Source organism: Apostichopus japonicus, chromosome 12 (genome assembly GCF_037975245.1).
Source record: "Apostichopus japonicus isolate 1M-3 chromosome 12, ASM3797524v1, whole genome shotgun sequence".
NCBI classification, from domain to species: domain Eukaryota; kingdom Metazoa; phylum Echinodermata; class Holothuroidea; order Aspidochirotida; family Stichopodidae; genus Apostichopus; species Apostichopus japonicus.
In genome coordinates, this window is record NC_092572.1 from 26653952 (window position 1) to 26671881 (window position 17930).

At 38.6% G+C, this 17930-nt stretch overlaps 2 protein-coding genes across 2 annotated transcripts; one reads left to right on the top strand and one right to left on the bottom strand.

The window, feature by feature from the left end:
- Nucleotides 1–1725: 1725 nt before the first annotated feature.
- Nucleotides 1726–7593, top strand: LOC139977571 (small ribosomal subunit protein eS19-like). The gene is made up of 5 exons (XM_071986971.1): nucleotides 1726–1800; nucleotides 2785–2956; nucleotides 4650–4718; nucleotides 6025–6194; nucleotides 7446–7593. Exons 2-5 carry the CDS (start codon nucleotides 2785–2787, stop codon nucleotides 7485–7487), a joined length of 453 nt encoding a protein of 150 aa, XP_071843072.1. The 5' UTR covers nucleotides 1726–1800; the 3' UTR covers nucleotides 7488–7593.
- Nucleotides 7594–8215: 622 nt separating this feature from the next.
- LOC139976811 (intraflagellar transport protein 57 homolog) lies at nucleotides 8216–17593 on the bottom strand. The gene is made up of 9 exons (XM_071985608.1): nucleotides 17415–17593; nucleotides 16922–17030; nucleotides 15991–16163; nucleotides 15191–15281; nucleotides 13888–13959; nucleotides 12415–12609; nucleotides 11509–11640; nucleotides 10717–10846; nucleotides 8216–10353 (listed from the first exon to the last, which is right to left on the bottom strand). Exons 1-9 carry the CDS (start codon nucleotides 17576–17578, stop codon nucleotides 10169–10171), a joined length of 1251 nt encoding a protein of 416 aa, XP_071841709.1. The 5' UTR covers nucleotides 17579–17593; the 3' UTR covers nucleotides 8216–10168.
- Between the last annotated feature and the right edge of the window lie 337 nt (nucleotides 17594–17930).

Here is a 17930-nt window from a genome sequence, read left to right on the forward strand (position 1 = left end):
ATTATATATGTTTGTAACTAATTTTAACACTCAAAATAAAACAGTAGGAACCGGACCTCCGGACCATGTGCCTCTACCCCTGTGGACCCCCTTCCGCCCTACAAACACAAACAATCAAAATGCCACCGCCGTTCAGCAGATATTTATGATTTTTTGCTTATACGCCATTATGGAAGGGATATGATTGATTAGTGTTCTTTTAAACAACTGACCTACTTTCCTGTTTAATATTTAACTTCACGTATATACTAAATTGGAAAAGGTTGTGATGAAAACAACCAGGGTATTTACTATAATCTAAAGTGAGATGGTGGCAAATGTCCCGAAACAGATTTATGTTAAAGACAATCGTAAAAAAATGTTTCATTTCCTGTTCATTTGTGTCGTTTTAACCCCTTGCTCATCTACCATACCGTATTACCGTACCATACCTTTTGGTTCAATTAACTGAAGTGACACTAATGATGAAAAATTTTCCCCTCCCCTGCCCACCCCCCCCCCCCCCATTGTAACGGTAGGAAAGAAGCCATCATAGTATCAAGCAGAAAGAAAGAAGAATTAGATCCGCTGTTAAGCCGTTCGCACACTGCTTGAAGTATAACAAAGAAAACTGGTAACTAAGAGGAAACTCGACTCTCGCTGCAATAGTTTTCGATAGTCGTCAAGACACTATAGCAGTTGTAAACTTTCTGCGGCACAATGCATGTACTCGTTTAGAACATATTAAAAAAAGCATGTTACCTGGTGATTATTGCTCTCAATAAACTGGACATGTGCAGTTGGCATGAGCCAGCCCTCGTTGCCGTGACCGTCTCCGACGCTACAGGTCGAGGTTACCCGACTTCAGCCGATGAACAAGAGTTAAAACTATAGCTATATATTAATCAGCCGTTGTCGTTTAAGCACGCGCACACTGTCCGGCATTATCATGCCCCCTTTTATAACTTTTCGTTTAGGGGGGGGGGGGCATGGGCGGTAGTTAAATCAAATGTACAGCGGTGCTGAAATTGCAGCAAACGGCGTCACTGTGGTAGCGCTAATATCAGTGCTTTGATCTTTTGTGTGTGTGTGTGTGTGTGAGGGGGGGGGGGGGGGGTGTCTCCCGGACCCCGGTTTCAGGGGCCAATCAGTATATATTGAGATATGCCAAAATAAGTGAATATTAATTTTGATAAAACAGTTTGTAACCGGGAAAATTAATGAACGCATGGCGTTTTTTTTTACTAATCGAGACACTGGAAAAAAAAACTGCTCAAAGTACATGGCGTGCATGGCATCATCGACATCGGGATTTGGAATATATGTTAATGAGCTAAATCGATGATATGTCGATTTAAATAGCTAGAAACTGTTCAAAGAAATTTACTTCTACTGATTATTTTTAATTTTACATATCATCGATTTAAATTGTTATATGTCGAATTAAAGCGATGATATGTCGAATTAAACTGATATAAGGCGATTTAAATTGACATCTATACCAGTTTAAATCGATGGTATGTCAATTTAAATCGGTAGTCAATTTGAGCTGCTAGAAACTGGTATAAGTCGAAGGAAATTGGTATATGTCGATTTAAATTGGTATATGTCGATTCCCCACGATTTGAGAGTGATTGCCCGCCATATACGTGAAGGGTACACTTCGGTGAAATGTAAAAGAAGGAATTGTAAGTTAACCCACAAACATATATATCAAATTCTCCACTGACTATAAGACATTTTGGCACCACATTTTGATTTACAGATGATGTATTTCGATATTACGCCCTCTATCGTTCTCTTTACACATCAATTCTTAAGGTTCGTGCACCATGAGATTTTCGTTTCAAATGATCATTATTTTACCCCAATATGAACACCTATTTTGCAACTGTGTAAAAGAAACTTGCAAATAACCACAATTTTCAAACATAAACTGTGACATCGCAGTTTAAAGTGATACAGAAAAGCAAGTTATTCCGAATAAGAGCCCCGTTAGTCTCACTCACGTTTTACTTTCCCAGCCTAACATACACAAAGCAGCTTAGGTCAATATTAGTTTACTATACAATGTAACGCTAGGTCTAGTCAACTTAGGCGGGGTTGCACAGACCCTACGGCAGCCTAACGTAAGTCCTAGGTAATTCAGACAGATGAAGGTTTAGAATGTCCAAATTAAGATTAGAACATAAGACCATAGGCCTATTGGATATGGTTCTTTGCTGTTTGGGCAATAGTTAGTCCTAGAGTAATTACAACCTGGGTCAGGTTTATTATTCCAGACTGGTGTTCTGAATCATTTTATGCCCATGCCTAGTATAGTAACATCGTTGCTGAATGCTAGTTGGCTATTTAAGACCAGGCTTGGTTAAGCTTAATACCTCACTTCCATTGGCTGTATTAGGCTACATTCCTTTAAGTTGTACTAGCTAGGCCTAACCCTATATTGAAAATAACAGTTGAGAAAGGAATATTTTATTCATTGCTGATTCTCTCTGTGTAATACATTGTTTTAATTATATGGCCAAATGAGTAGGACCAGAATACAGGGCCACTGAGGAGACCAAAGACTACTAGAATCAGGATGGGCCTATGTTATGTCCAGTCAGCTTTCTATAGTATTTTACAACCTATGTAATTACTACATTGTAAGATATATTATTCCATGGCAGACCTGGGAATTGATATAGAAGACACCCTTCACAACTTCTAAACAGTGGAATAAATTTGTGTAGCTTTTCTGTTTAGAGATTATACATCGACTTGGATCAATGACTCTTTCTGTTTTTTCCTGTTTCCTCGTAGATGTCAGGCTGCACAGTCAAAGACGTTGACTCTGCTGAGTTTGTGGCAGCTCTGTCTGCCTTTTTCAAGAAATCCGGTAAACTGAAGGTCCCAGAGTGGACCGATGTCGTCAAGACCGGCAAACACAAAGAGTTGGGCCCAGTGGACCCTGACTGGTACTACACTAGAGCAGGTATGGTCCAATCAATCCTTGGTGATGGGCAATTCCACGCAATGGTGGACATGACCGCCCTATTTTCAAGATTGTCATATGTAAAAAAATTTGGTATCAAATTAAAGCTTAAAATTGCAAACACATTTTCAAATACAAAATTTGTTTTGTATCAAAAGAAATTTTGATGTTTGCACTTTATGCAAAAAGTTAAACTCATTCAAATTGACCAGAAATGAATGTTTAACTATGAATTTTGCTTTGGGTTCCACTTCAATGACCACCTTATTAATAACCTAATCACAATGTTACCGTGGAATTGCACTGATTACGTATGCTTGTAGCATACTTGGGCAGTATTTGTAGCTGTACAAATTAGCTTGAATGGATAAGGAGTGATTGAATACCATTAGCAGGCAACGTTCCCAGTACTGATAAGTCGTTAAGAGCAAGTATAGTCCCAACAGTTACAAAATTTGTAATTAACATGAATATGAGTGCCTCAGTCCATGATGCCTGACATTTGAAGGAGACACAAACACAATAATGATTATTGGTACCGTCATGAACAACATCCCCAAACAGAGAAGGAAAAAATCTTTTTCTAATAAGGATACATCCAAGATTTACAAAATGACAGCTCCCAGACATAGACTTTCAAACTATGATATCTCCAAAACTGGAGCAAGATTGTTCTTAGCTGTTTGGGAGTGTAGTTGGTCACAAACGAGCTTTCATGTACCATCAATTTGTCCAAATTGTCAATTCCTCACAGTCACTAGAAAATCCATTGGAATCCTCGTCATCCAATCAGTCTCGACACTGGTTGTGGCTATTGTGTCTTGAATAATCCGAACCAGGACATAGCGTCCTGCGTTCCTATACAAGATAACCGCCGGTCAAAGATATGTTGGATGTACGCCCGAGCAAATGTCTGAACTTGCATTATAAGTTGTATCTATTGAAAGAAATTGTAGCCTTCACATATAACATATAATATATATGTTTTATATAACATATATGATGTATGTTATATTTGAATGGTCTCTGGACAGTCATGGATTTAACTGCCAGCATGGGAACTGATGACTTGAGGGTATTTTGTTACATGTATATGACCTTTGGACAGCTTTTTCTGCCGTGCAAAAATAGAGAGAGTGACCTGAAGTGTTGAAGTCTGTGACATAGTGCTTCACTGTTTGTGGTAGATACGCATCTAATGTACAGGTATCAACTGGATGGTCAATGCATCTGCCCGCTCATGCCTCCAATAAATGTTTAAATGTGGAATGTTTTGGATTGAAACTTTATTCATTCTCTCAGTCTCTCTTAATGGACCAAAGTCTTGGCAAAAGAGTACACAGTCATGATTTAGTGTGTGAATATGCACATAATGATGATGTGCAAAGAAGGATGGTGGAGTCATGAATCATTTAGGTCGTGTTTTTAAGGGAATGCAGAATTAGGGATTTTAACCCTGGCCAATGCATCGTAAATAATACCTCAAGCCAGTTCAAGGAAAAGACGCTAATATGCAGATCTTCATGAAGAATAGAAATGATATGAAGAAAGAAAAAAATAGGGGTTCAAGTTTAACTATATCAACTATTCTACACTGCACTACATCAACTTCAAAGCATCAATTGTCTAAGCATCGATTGTCTAAGTGGGTATATGTTAGCTAATGTAACCATTCATTGCTTCTCTTTTACAGCCGCTGTTGCAAGACATTTGTACGTCAGAGGTGGTGTCGGTGTCAATGCCATGACAAAAATCTTTGGTGGTGAGTGAAACTTTAAAGGTGTCATTTGACTTGAAGCCGTATTGACAGGAATCGTCCGGCCCAAACTCATGGTGTACCTTGTGCACTTGATTTTCTCATAGGTTTTGATGTCCCAGTGTCAATCATAAAGCTTATTTCTCTGTGCAAAAAGTAATAAAAGAAGTTTTTTTTGTCTGGAATACGTAAGCAATCGAAAGAGGCAGATTTTTACTTGCATATTCAGGGAATAATTTATCTGGTATTGCATTGCAAAATTCTATACAAAATGTTTAAGTTGCCATAGAAACTTGTGCAAAGATTTATAGATAGTAGTTTTCTACAATGGAACTGCAGTATTCAATGGGAGGGGAAAAAAATATCTTTCTTCGAAAATTTCGCGCAAAAATTTGAACACGAAAATAATTATTCCCGGATATTGATCATGTGAGATGTGACATATGCACTGTTTTGGAAGGTTACACATTTTTAGTGTAGAATGTGATATATTTTCGTCCCCACAATTTTGTGCCCTTCTTCAGGGAGTTTGAGGGAAAGTGGGTGTCACCTTTTGGGTGTCAATTTTTAACACAAAAGAACAGAGGAGGATTGAACTAGGAGCTTATCTGTCCGACCATCTCTTTAGCTGGTTCCATAATCCTAGATCTGTGAAATACTGAAATTTGTCGTTTTGTGTTTCCTTTAAATACTGACATACTTTTAGCAACATTTTGAATTCATTTTGGACAACCTATAGATACATTTTTTGTATACAGCTCATATGGTTCCTACGCGGTTTGGAGAATGGGGAAAAGTCTGGAAAATGTAGGGAAATTGAAAACAAAATCCCTCTTTTTCTTGGTCTTGGAAAGTTCTTGAATTTTGAACTTTATTCTGAAAATGTGAGGAAAAGTCCTTCTTTGAACACTATCATCACTACCGATATAAAATGTTTCCTTGTTTGGTAAAACAAAATTCCTGTCTGGAGTGATCAATTAATGATTTTTACTCTCCTGTGATATTTACTGTTTTAAATTTGCAATGGAATGGTTTGAATACAGTTTTCAATAGTTATAATTGTTAATTTGTTAGGCCTACTAAGGGTAGCCTTAGAACGTTACATCCTCATTGATATAGGTTTCATAGTAAACCTTAAAATCATCTTATTTACCTAATACCTTAGACATTTCTGGAATTTGATTTATTGATAATCATGTTTTCAGTACTAAAACTAGCATTAGGCTAGTCTGACTACCAAGTTTTGACTTCGAGCGATGATTGAAAACACTCGAAATGGAGATGAAACTCTGTTATGTTTAAATCCTTGCAGGAAGGAAACGCAGAGGTACCCGACCCAACCATGCTTGCAGGGGTTCCTCGTCGGTAGCTAGGAAGGTCCTCCAGTCATTGGAAGGAGTCAAGATACTTGAGAAGTACGGTAACAATGGACGCAGGATCACAAGCCAAGGACAGAGGGATCTGGACAGGATAGCTGCTCAGGTTAGTTTAATGGTGGGAGCGTGCATGGATGGGGGCGGGGGATGGTTGCATTTTAGAGGAGGGGACCAAAGTCTGCTCTGTAGAGTGTGGTGCCTAGTACAACAATTGGCCTATCGAGGAGGTGGGTGGGAAGGGGGATGGGTTCTATGCTTGGTTTTTGCCTTGTCTGCTGGAACTCATGCTTTTTTGGCGGACTAAGAGGACGGTGAAGGCATTGGGTCATAAAGTCTGTATGGTGTGGTAGAGATGCTAGTGCACAGGTCTGTTTGTGAGGTAGATTGAGTTTGAAAGGGGGGGGGGTGGAAGGGGGAGTAGTTGTTGGGCCTTTGTTGGTCCTAAGAGGATGGTGAAGGCATTGGGTGATAAAGTCTGTATTGTGTGGTAGAAAGATAGTGCACATGTCTGTTCTTTAGGTAAATTTAGAGTTTAAACGGGGGGGGGTTGGAAGGGGGGTATTTGTTGAGGCTTTGTTGGTCCTCAGAGGATGGTGAAGGCATTGGGTGATGTCTGTATGGTGTGGTAGAGATTTAGAACACAGGTCTGTTCTTTAGATAAATTGAGAGTTTGAAAAGGGATGGGGGATGGAAGGGGGGGTTAGTTGTTTGGGTTTGTACAGCGATGGGCTAGTAACTTTTGATTGGGGATGAATATGTACTGAATATGTATAAGTCTTTTAATATTCACGCACAAGTGGGTATCCATTAATCTGGTAGATCTACGATACGGTCTTAAGTCATTTGGCTGCTGCGTCAGAGTAGCGAATTATTCACCGATTAATCTAGTAGGGATTTTACATTTGCTTTGTTTTCACTGGCCAAATTTTGAGTTTCCATCAGTTTCATTTTCGCTGGTGTGATTCTTTGGAAACGATGGTCCTGAAACTATGGGGCATCACCAACTTTTTTTTCAAGCTAGCTATCATGCATTCTGAGCATAGAATGGGAAGGGTGGGGGGGAAGGGGGTCTAGTGGGTCGTGGCACAGTCTTAATGGAGGGAGGCTACTGGGTTGTGGGCCTAAAAGTTTGCGGATAACTGACATTTCCAAGTATATTCATACTTACCGCTATGAAAGGTACCACCCGATTGCCACAAAGTCTAAGTTGAAATGCACCTTTTGCTTCAGCCAATACAAGAAATGTAAAGGCCTTTTAACAGTTCAGCTTAAAACCCTTCCATGAAAGATGTCACAGAAAAATGAAAAATATTCTGAACAACTTTTTTTCCTTCTCCCAATTTCCTTCTTCCTTTAGGTGAAGGCTGCCTCAGAAGGCAAACCTGCTGCCAAGCACTGAAGGATGTGATAATTGCAGGGCCTTGATTGTTGCAAGATGGGTGGAAAAAAACACGCTGTCATTTGTAATTAAGATAAATGAAAAATAAATGCATCAGCAGATAGAATTTACCTGGCTTACCTGTCATTTTATGTTTGTTACATTTCTTTTTCACTTTTATTTTGAAAGGATGGTTTTAAGAACATGACTGGTGCATGCCTAAATGTTTATATTAATCTAATGCTTTTTATGATTCTAATAATTCCCCCCCAAAAAATATATATATGTTTCTTTTAGCTTCATATAACATCAGAACATCCAATTTTAATAACTCCAACAAAAATTCTAATAACTCAAAAAAAAAGAAAAAAAATGTTCTTTTAGCTTCATATAACAGCAGAGCATCCAATTCATAACGTATCAAAAACCATTTGTCCTTGGAAAATTATACACTAAAAAATTGCATTCAACACGTTTTTTCCCTACCGAGGTTTGTGTGGCATGATAGCTAAAACTGATGGCATCTTCTGAAAGTTTTTACGGCCCTCGGAAAAGGAAACAAGGTCTGGAGAACTTAACTCTTTTTCAGGTATATTTTTGATATATTATATATAGTAATCATGTACCCTTCTCCCTAGTAGTCCCTACCCCCTTCCTAGTAGCCCCTCCCTAGTAGTCCCTACCCCTCCCATGTTTGCCCTGGCACCAGTTCACCAATCGAAACAAAAGAAGAGCAGATAAATAATGTATTTGAGTCCTACTTGTGACAAATCTATTTACAAAATGCACAATAAATACACAGAATATTATCATCTCATACATTATCTCAAGGTGCAGTGGGGAGGGGGGGGGATAAATGTCAGTGGATAACAGAACTACCAAAATAGCAGAAGACAAGGTAAAACAAGGAATTTCCATGTCCGATATACACTTAATTTTTCAATGTACTTTGTGTTGAGCAAGATTGTTTGCCACTCTGATATTTTAGAGCCATGAAACGATTCTGAAGGGGCCCCTGCCCCCCCCTCTGAATCCCCTTGCAGTGTGGGACCCAAGTTCCCATCAGAATCAATGGTAAAAAACAAAGTTTTTTAACATTTACACCTATCCATCATTTCACATTATGCTTTCTATTACAATCACAATCCTATCCCAATCAAACTCAAAGTGTTCTCTTTTTGGAGACCTATGGATAGATAGCCAACAATCACATAGTCACAATGCCAGTGTAAGGGAGCTGGGCACTGTGTGTAAAGCAGTGTCAGTAAATCAGTACAGGGAACAGGTTCGCCTACTACTCCCAGGGGCTAGCCTGTGTGACTTTTTCTTGAACAGCCTACAATCACTTAAACTGACATGAACAAGATCTATTTGACCTTGCTAAGATTTTAAAGAAAACTTTGTGAGGTAGAGAGTCTGAACACAAACACCACAGATCATATATCAAGGAGCTGATATGCTCTCACCCACAGTCTGCTTACATCAATTGGAACTGGTCCTGTGGGATCACGTTGACAGCTTGTCTAGTACAGAAACCATAATCTTATTGAAAAGGACAGATTCTACCCATGATTTGTAATAGCCAAAAGATTTGCATAACTTTGCTTAACAAAGCTATGCAAATTTCCAGAAAGATTAAAATCAGTCCAGGCTTTGCTTACAAACAGTCCACCTATGTCTTTCAAACTACTATCTTTTGCTTCGCACAATACTGTTCATCTGGTGTCCTCAGATGGCGGCCTGCACGCCAAATTTGTCCCACTAAAGATTTAAATCAGGACCACGAAAAAGTTGGCCCACAAATTGACATTTTATCCCGATAGGCATGAGGCTTAGGCACCACCCTGCAGATATCAGACCTACCCTGCAAATTTGTTCGATCTTTATAAAAGTATGCTTTCATTTTAAGCGTGCCCTTGGCTCGCACCCGATGCCCTCGTAGAAAAGTAAATGGATATGCCCTGCAGTACATCCTTCTGTATAGTCTTAACAAGACTCCAAACCTAGTCAAAATCACTATTTAGTTTGTTAAGCATAACCAGCTAGCTTCAGAATATCAGAAAAAAAAATATATATAATTTTGAAAAGACATTTAATGCCAATAAAATGGTGAGTGGAGAGTCAATAATCAAAACTCCATAGTTTGAATTGGGGAAATGTTTAAGTAGACTTTAGAATGACACACAAAAGAAAAGCATAGCTCCATGGTATCAAACTTTGGTAAAAAAACTGCTTTCCTTTTGAGTAGTCTCCAATTTTTGTTTGTGTCCCTGTGTAGATCTGTTAAGAGACCACTACAAGACATGCCAGGAAGGTCAACATAATACAAACAAAAAAAGAGAACAAAAAGAAGAGTCGAGGGGCCCAGAAAAAACCATTGACTCTTGTAACATATTTGGAAATATAGTAGCATATTCTGAGACAGTGATAACACTTATACACCAAACCTACATTCTTCCTTCCAATAAAAACGAGCCATACGATAGAGTCATGGCTTTCTCGACACTGTACGTGTGCGTTTAAACCTTTCACTATCAACATTTGCAGTTGTTTAAAGATGACTTTGGACCCCTAGCTTTAGGGCAGCTGTATAGTAACCTAAACCACTTCCTTTCCTCCTTTTTTATGGGAGGGGGGGAGGGGTGATTTGATTTGTCAGGCTCAGGAACACTCATAATCCAGTGATCTACTATGTGATCTATCTAATACCCGTTGAAATTGTACCCCTCATCCTCTTCTACTGTCTTGTTCATGTCCTTTTGCAGGTTGCTTTTGTCCCGTAACTTTGCCTGCATCAGGGAATGTTCTAGGACGCCGATCCTCACGTCCATCTGGGTCACCTCGTTCTTGAGCTTCTGCAAGGCTTGCTTGATCTTCACCAAAGGAGCTGCAGAATAAAAATTCCCACAAAGAAAATATATTTGATGATTTAAAAAAAAAAGAAAAAAAAAATGAATTTACACACAATTCTTTCAGGAACTGGCTTCAAAGCTATAATAGCATACCTCTGTTTTGGGTGTGTGGGGCAGGGGGGTGGGGGTTGACTTATTGGCTATTAACTCAGGGGGTTGCCAAGGGGAGAGCCCAGGTGGGGGGGGGGTGCTAGAAGCAGGCTGCAGTACTTTCAGATACTTCTGGCAGTAATTTTCGAGCACACAATAACAGTAACGAGTCCTTGATTAACATTACACATTGATTTCATTTACATAGTAGGAGGGTAATTAAGATGTGAAGCTTTCTCTGTACTTACATCCATCTGTCATGCTAGAGCCCCTCTCTTCCATCTCTTGTTTCACCCTCTCGAGATCTTCCGAGATCTCGGCCAGATTTCTGGTCCTCTCTGTCACGCCTCCACTTGCTTGTCGGTACTGCTCTTTTATCTGTCAGAGATTAAAAAATATATATACATATATATATATATAAAAAAAATATATATATTAAAAAAAAAAAAATGAAATAAATAAAATATAAAATAAAATAAAATCAAACAAAATCAAATTAAATAATATAAAATAATAAATAAAAAACAAAACTCATTCCACATGTAATTTGCTGAAAGTGTTTCCTTATGGTCTTACTGAGAGGCAAGGTACAACTTCAGCTTTCCTTGTCGTCATGGTGGTTCATTATCCATGGCGCATACACAGACATCCCACAGAAGGTAAAACAAATACTACACATCAACATGTGCGCACCTTAACATCAAATTCACAGGTGGAGAGAAAGCAGCATGTGAACATTTTAAACCAAAAATTTCTTTGATAATGTAATTCAATATTTCTGTACAAAATAATCCGAAAAGAATAACAATTTCGTGAGGTATTTTTTTTTGGGTGTTATTAATAGCAAATATCAGAACACCCTTAAATTATTGCTCTTTGACTAGGTCATAAAGACATGCCCTATTTGGATTTTAGTGGATGTTGTATTGACATACGTATCGTCACATACTGTACGAGATCCACATTCCTTTACTCATGTATACTCAGTTCACGCTCCTCTCTCCCCCCTGCACCCCCTCCTTGGTAGCCCCCATACTAACCTCTGCTAGTGAGTCCTGCACTCCTCTAAACTCTTGCAAGTGATGTTCCAGCTGGTTGTTGATATATTTTTCCCGGCTCGATATCTTCTCTAAGGTCCGACTTATCTCCTTGTGGAGTTTGTCCAGGTGACCCTGACAGAAGGAATCAAAGTACAACTTGTAAATAATTTTTTCATCTGACCGAAATCTTTCTATCGATGGCTTTTAACACCGGTAACAAGCATATTAAAATTAGCAAGGGTAGAGTACACAGTGAGTCACAAACCCCTAGCCTATCCCCCACCTAACCCACGCCCCATCCTATCCTCCCCTCACAATATTCTCCCCTGCTTCACGTAATCTTCACTTTCCCAGCTCAATTCTACCCAACCCAATCCTGCCCTTCAAGATAAGACCTCATTCTCAACAATGATGTCATAGGAAATGAAAATGAACTGATATCTTTGCCATAGCAACCAACACCACTCTCCAGGTAAAGGAATTTGAGCCATTACGATCGAAATGAAAAACAAATCAAAAACTTTCCAATGTAAAAGTACACTGTATGATAGCCTACATAAAAAACTACCTTGTAGCAGTGTGTAACTTTAGCCCCGGTAGAAAGCTCTTTGAAGAGAAAAAGTGAAGGCTTGTTTTTGGTGATGTTAATAAAGAGGCATCGCTTATCCCTTTAAATACCTGACAATCATACAACCAACAATATAAGTGTAGGATAGAGGCAAAAGAGGGAGGGGGGGGTGGGTTAGGAGTAGATGGGAGGGGGGAGGAAGGAAATAACCTTGATATAATACATCAACTCTCTGCATTACGTTACGACTGCTAAGGCTACACCTGGTCAACTCTAGCGGGATCAAGACTGTACGATCGAAAACTTTGATCGATTATTATCTTTAACGTATAGTCTACCTTTGTTTCTGAGAGGGCGCTCTTGATTCCATCTCTGTGCTGGTGCATCTGGTCTACGTGCGTCCTCCAATCTTTGTTATCCGTCCTGATGTGTACTTTCAGAGACGGCGTCACTCTCTCCACCTCCAGCTTCCACTGGTTGGCGTCCGTCTTGGACAGCATGATCTCTTCTGGTCTGGAGTTATCGTTGGACTCCTTAAGAAATAGACAAGATTTGTTTCTTTGAGGGGGTTGTTACTACAACAAGCCATTTTTGTCTTTCGCTATTTTATTTATTTTCTTTGATATGTTGATTGGTTAATAACAAAATAAAAATAAAATAAAACTGTTATCAAACTGCTTATCCACTAAAGAGCCTTTGTAAGAGAATGTGTAAAAGTAAGTTAGTTAATAACAAGAATTATTTGTACTCACCCCAAAGAAATATTGGTGGTACAAAAAGAATTATTTGTACTCACCACAAAGAAATAGAGGGCAACTCCATATACGACACAAAAATACAATATACATTCCAACTGTTTCAATCATCAGTACCATGCCTTGTGATGAGGAGAATTGGACATTTATAGGAGAAATCCTTTTATGAATTGCTTGGGGTGGGGGGGGGGACAGGGCGAGGAATGGGGGATATAAGGGGAAGACGAATAAGGTTCCCATTCAGCATGGTCATGCTATACTGTACTTGATACAAAGTAGCTCCACAAATACACCACACCTAATTTTCTATTTTGGAACTATACTCCTGAAAGGGTGGTTTTGCAAGAGATGGGGCTGTCCCAACCCCCCCACTCCCCACATTCCCCGAGGGAAGTCAACTTCCCTTTTCTCTGATTTGTTCTAATTTACTTTTTATTGTTTCCATTCTGAATAAATTTCTGGTCTACTTTTACACCTCAGATTTTCCCCATACTATTATTCTGCTTCATATCCCTTCCCCCCAACCTGCAGGAGATTCGCACAGCTCCATCAGGCTTGTCCACCCCACCCCCCTCCCCCTTCCCACATCACAGATTTTCTGGAACCGGTGTATCTTCATTGTTAACATTTCTTTTAAATGATTCAAGCTCAATAAACTTTAGTGTCAATTACAGTGGCTGCAGTCAGCAATAATAATATTAATAATTAATAATTATCAGTTCTTATATATCGCAACTTACAATAAAGTCTCGCCGCGCTGTACTTAACCCTGGTCATTGGTAACTTGTCACACCTACACACCAAAGTGTGCACAATTCAAACAATCTCTCCTGGGGTACCACAGTGCACCACAGCCACGTGTCCCCTGGGGGACTTCCCATAGGGTGCAGCCACAAACCAGCGCACGCAACTATATTTACAAGTCACCTCGCAAGTCCCAATTTATACACCTGGGTGAAGAGGTCTCTCTCCTTGCAGTGAGTGCAGGTTACTGTGGTCCCAATGTAAAATTTTTGCCATAAAACACACAAACATATTAATTTTTTAGGGTATTACCTTCTTGTTTTGTAGATTTCCGAGCCCCTCCAGGTCCATGAAGCTCTCCTCCTCGTCAATGTCGTCTTCCTCCTGGGGGAGGATGGATAGAGACGGTTTGAGAAGACTGAATCACAAAACTAATGGACTGTCAAAATTTGTATTAAATTACCATCGCTTGTGGCAATTATGACTTTACAAAGAACAGTTTGATCGAAGCAAGATTGTACTGTGCGAGAAATTAATACAAGACATTTCTCTGTCTGGGTACAACAACTACGACATCACTCCTGTTTGCTTTAAGTTGATTCATGATACAAAACTGTTTATTACAATTTTCAATAATCAAAATTGGTGTCATGTTTATAGAAGCACACTAACATATTTGCTTTTATGTTTTTCTTTGAATTATAACTACAATTTTTGTCAAAAAAATGGGGATGCAACTCAGTATGAATCCACAACCACTTAGTTAAACCAGAATGAAAACATTAAATGGTACCTTGCTGCTGTCAATTAGTTCCATTCATAGGGAAATTTCTAAGAAAGCCCTATTATCGTGCATACAAACTTTTCATACCGAAATATTGCTAAGCCCGCCGCCTCATAAATATGCATGATATCAACTGCAACACACATAAGTGTGTGCAGACTATCTACCAATATCATCATACCAAGTTTGACGAAATTCCAACTAATAGTAGCCAAGTTATTACAATTTGGAGTTTTTCACGTTTGTCCCCGTGACCTCATTAATATTTATGATATGAGCACCAAAATCAATAGGGTTAATCAAGTCACTATGGGCCACTCACCCACTAAGTATGGTAATGATCGGTCATTCCCTTGTTGAGTTATCGTACATACAAGCTAAAGCATCACATACACACACACACACACACACACAGGAGGGTTAGAATGTGTTGTCTCATCTTTCATCAGTCAAAAATAAATTTTCCCCGGGACTATCCTTCTAATTACCGATCAACACACTCACCATAGATTGCTCGGCTTGATTCATCACATCAAGGTATCTATTGAATTCTCCTTACAATAACTGGTTTCTGGTTCACCTGAAGAACTTGTGCAATATTCGGCAAACACTCGACGTAACATTTTGCAATTGACATGAAGACTAACTTGAGATGGGGGGGGGGGCTGATATACTGCTAAAAATCTGTGTTGGTCCATCTATCTAGCTTTTGCCCTCTTTTACTTAATAGTTTTTATTTCCGTTTCGGTCTGTCTCTGAAGTAACATCCTGCTATGATGGAAAGGGCAGGCCATCTGAAGATGATACTAGTACTAGTTTGGAAAAACTCACCACAATCTCATCTTCTACTTTCTCCAGGGTTAATTCTACATCATCTTCAATGGCCGCCTCTTCCTCCATCTCCTCCTCGGGATAAACTGGTCTAAAGTTTAAAAAAAAAAAATATTATATATACCTGTAATGTAAATGTATAGTCTAAAGAAAAAATAAAATAAAAATATAAACACACACAAATATAAAAATATCCTACTAAATATATATATATATATATATCTGTAATATAAATGTATAGTCTAAAGAAAACAAAATACATTATAAACACGCACAGATATAAAAAATATCCTACTCTATATATATCTGTAATGTGAATCTATAGTCTAAAGAAAAAAAAATACAAATATAAACACACACATATATAAAAATATCCTACAATTTATATATATATCTGTAATGTAAATGTATAGTCTAAAGAAAAGCAAAATACAAATATAAACACACACATACATCCTACTATATACATATATCTGTAATGTAAATGTATAGTCTCAAGAATAAAAAAATAAAAATATAAACACACATATATAAAAAAAATATCCTACTATTTATATATCTGTAAATGTATAGTCTCAAGAAAAAAATACATCATAAACACACACAGATATAAAAATATCCTACTATATATATATCTGTAATGTAAATCTATACTATAAAGAGAAAATAATACATTCCCTCTTAAAGGCTTTACATCTCATGGCCCAGTGTTATCCCTAACTGGACACACTCGGTGTCACGGTCATCTTCACCTTAAGAGTCAAACCCCACCATCTGTGAGAAATTACAAGATTACTCACTTGTCCCACTTGAAACCGACTTTGACCAGGGCATCGTCGGCGAGCTTGTCGACCACGTAAATGCAGTGTTCCCCACAGCCGGGTTTCAGCTTAGCCGGAGGAAAGTCAACCGACGCTCCGATGGCCTTGACCTCCGTGATGATGTTAGAGATGGTCGCATTGGGGTCGTCGTACTAAATAGCGACACGGAACATATCGAGATGAGGAAGAAACAGATCAAAATAAAATAAATAAATTGCAAGGTAAAACAAGAGAAAGAATACCAGCAATTTGAGAGGGTTTATGTTTTTTTACTGCATATATGTAATAGTCATAAACCTCTGCTGTTAACATTACCAAGGGTAACAGAATCTCAAACATATCCAATAATCTTGTCTGCGTTTATTTCCAAATTGTTATAACCTATCACAGCATTATTTCTTTTCCTATATTTTTCTTCCAATTTCACGATAGTTTCGCTTTCGTATCACAGCACTTTATTTTTTAATCTTCCACATATGTTCAGACAAATATAAATAAACTAGACCCAAGTCATAGTACCCCAAAATGTCATGTAATGATCAGGGGCACCACAGGGAAGGCAGAGCACAATCATGTAAGGATTGGGGGCACCGCAGTGAAGGCAGAGTGATTTAATGTAATGATCAGGGGCATCGCAGCCAAGGCAAAGCGAAATAATGTAATGATCACGGGGATCGCAGCAAAAGCAAAGCAAAATAATGTAATGATCAAAGGGCACTGCAGCCAAGGCAAAGCTCTCAAAGGAGAGCTTTGAAGGCGAGTTACGAAGAATGCAATACTGGAATAATTTTGATAGAAAATAACTGAGCAAACATATAGTTCAAAGTATCTTAGTTGATCCTAATAAACCATTCCAGACAGTGTTAACATTTCAGATTTAAAGTTGCAGGTATTTAAATAGTGCTGTTACCTCCTCGGGCATGTCAAACTTCTTCCCCGACTGGTTGATCAACCAACCGCACAAAGAGGTGAACAGAAAGAATTGTTCCCCGGGATTGGTAGGAATGGCAAAATAATGTCTGGCAAAAACAACCACAACAAAGAATGCTGGATTTAATAATAAGGTCATGTTACTTATAAGTTGTCAGTTATTGACCCAAAATAATAATAAATTGCAAGAAGTTTTAAAAAGTACTGCCCTAGAGGCCTCTGGCCCCCTAAATGATTTTTTTCAGCTGTTTAGGAAGTCATCAGAGACATTAAAATGTCCTAGTCTGGTTAACGACTTCCAGAGAGACTGTCAAATGTTCGTTGCAATTTGACCATGGGTGAATAAGCAACATGTACTATTGAATAAAGAGACCTTCCACACTTCTAAAAGTCGTCAAGTCCCTAGGGACCTCAACGACCCAATTTAGAGGTCGTAGCTAAACCGACGGGAAGAATAATCCGAGGTATGTTACCTTGAAAGTGGTTTGAATCCCAGATTCTTCAGGAAGTTTTCTTCATATTGTAGGAGTTTGAGTTTATCAATCAGGTCCTCCATTATGACGTAGTGCATGAACAGCTGACCGGGGCCCACCTCTCCCTCCTCCCCCACCCCTCCTCGACGACTCTCCTCACTCATCTTTCCCGAACGAGTCGAATCTGATGCTAACTACCCTCGGGATACTATACAGAGAGGAAGAGAGGAAAATAAAACAAAAATAAACAATACAATTTTAGATAACATCGATATAAATATTTTTGATATATGTCAAAAGTCGTCAGTATTAGCCTAAAAATGTGCTAGAATGCCACAAAATGGTCACTAATGCCTCCAAATTCTGACTACTTCAACAACTATCAGCCACTTAGCACCATGGGGCTCTCACTGAAATATTATCCTCGTCTAATCTCACACTCCTGAATGTCTCTCTTTATGATTTGAGAAGTACTTTTTAGAAAAAGTGAGCAAATTTGAGCTTGCTAAACTTTAT

Coding starts and splice junctions, on each gene's coding strand:
- LOC139977571 (XM_071986971.1), top strand. CDS start 2,785: ATGTCAGGCTGCACAGTCAAAGACGTTGACTCTGCTGAGTTTGTGGCA. Junction 2,957..4,649: donor CTGGTACTACACTAGAGCAG/GTATGGTCCAAT, acceptor TCTCTTTTACAG/CCGCTGTTGCAAGACATTTG. Junction 4,719..6,024: donor CATGACAAAAATCTTTGGTG/GTGAGTGAAACT, acceptor AAATCCTTGCAG/GAAGGAAACGCAGAGGTACC.
- LOC139976811 (XM_071985608.1), bottom strand. CDS start 17,578: ATGAGTGAGGAGAGTCGTCGAGGAGGGGTGGGGGAGGAGGGAGAGGTG. Junction 16,164..16,921: donor AGTTTGACATGCCCGAGGAG/GTAACAGCACTA, acceptor GTCGCTATTTAG/TACGACGACCCCAATGCGAC. Junction 10,847..11,508: donor TGCAGGACTCACTAGCAGAG/GTTAGTATGGGG, acceptor AATCTCTGACAG/ATAAAAGAGCAGTACCGACA.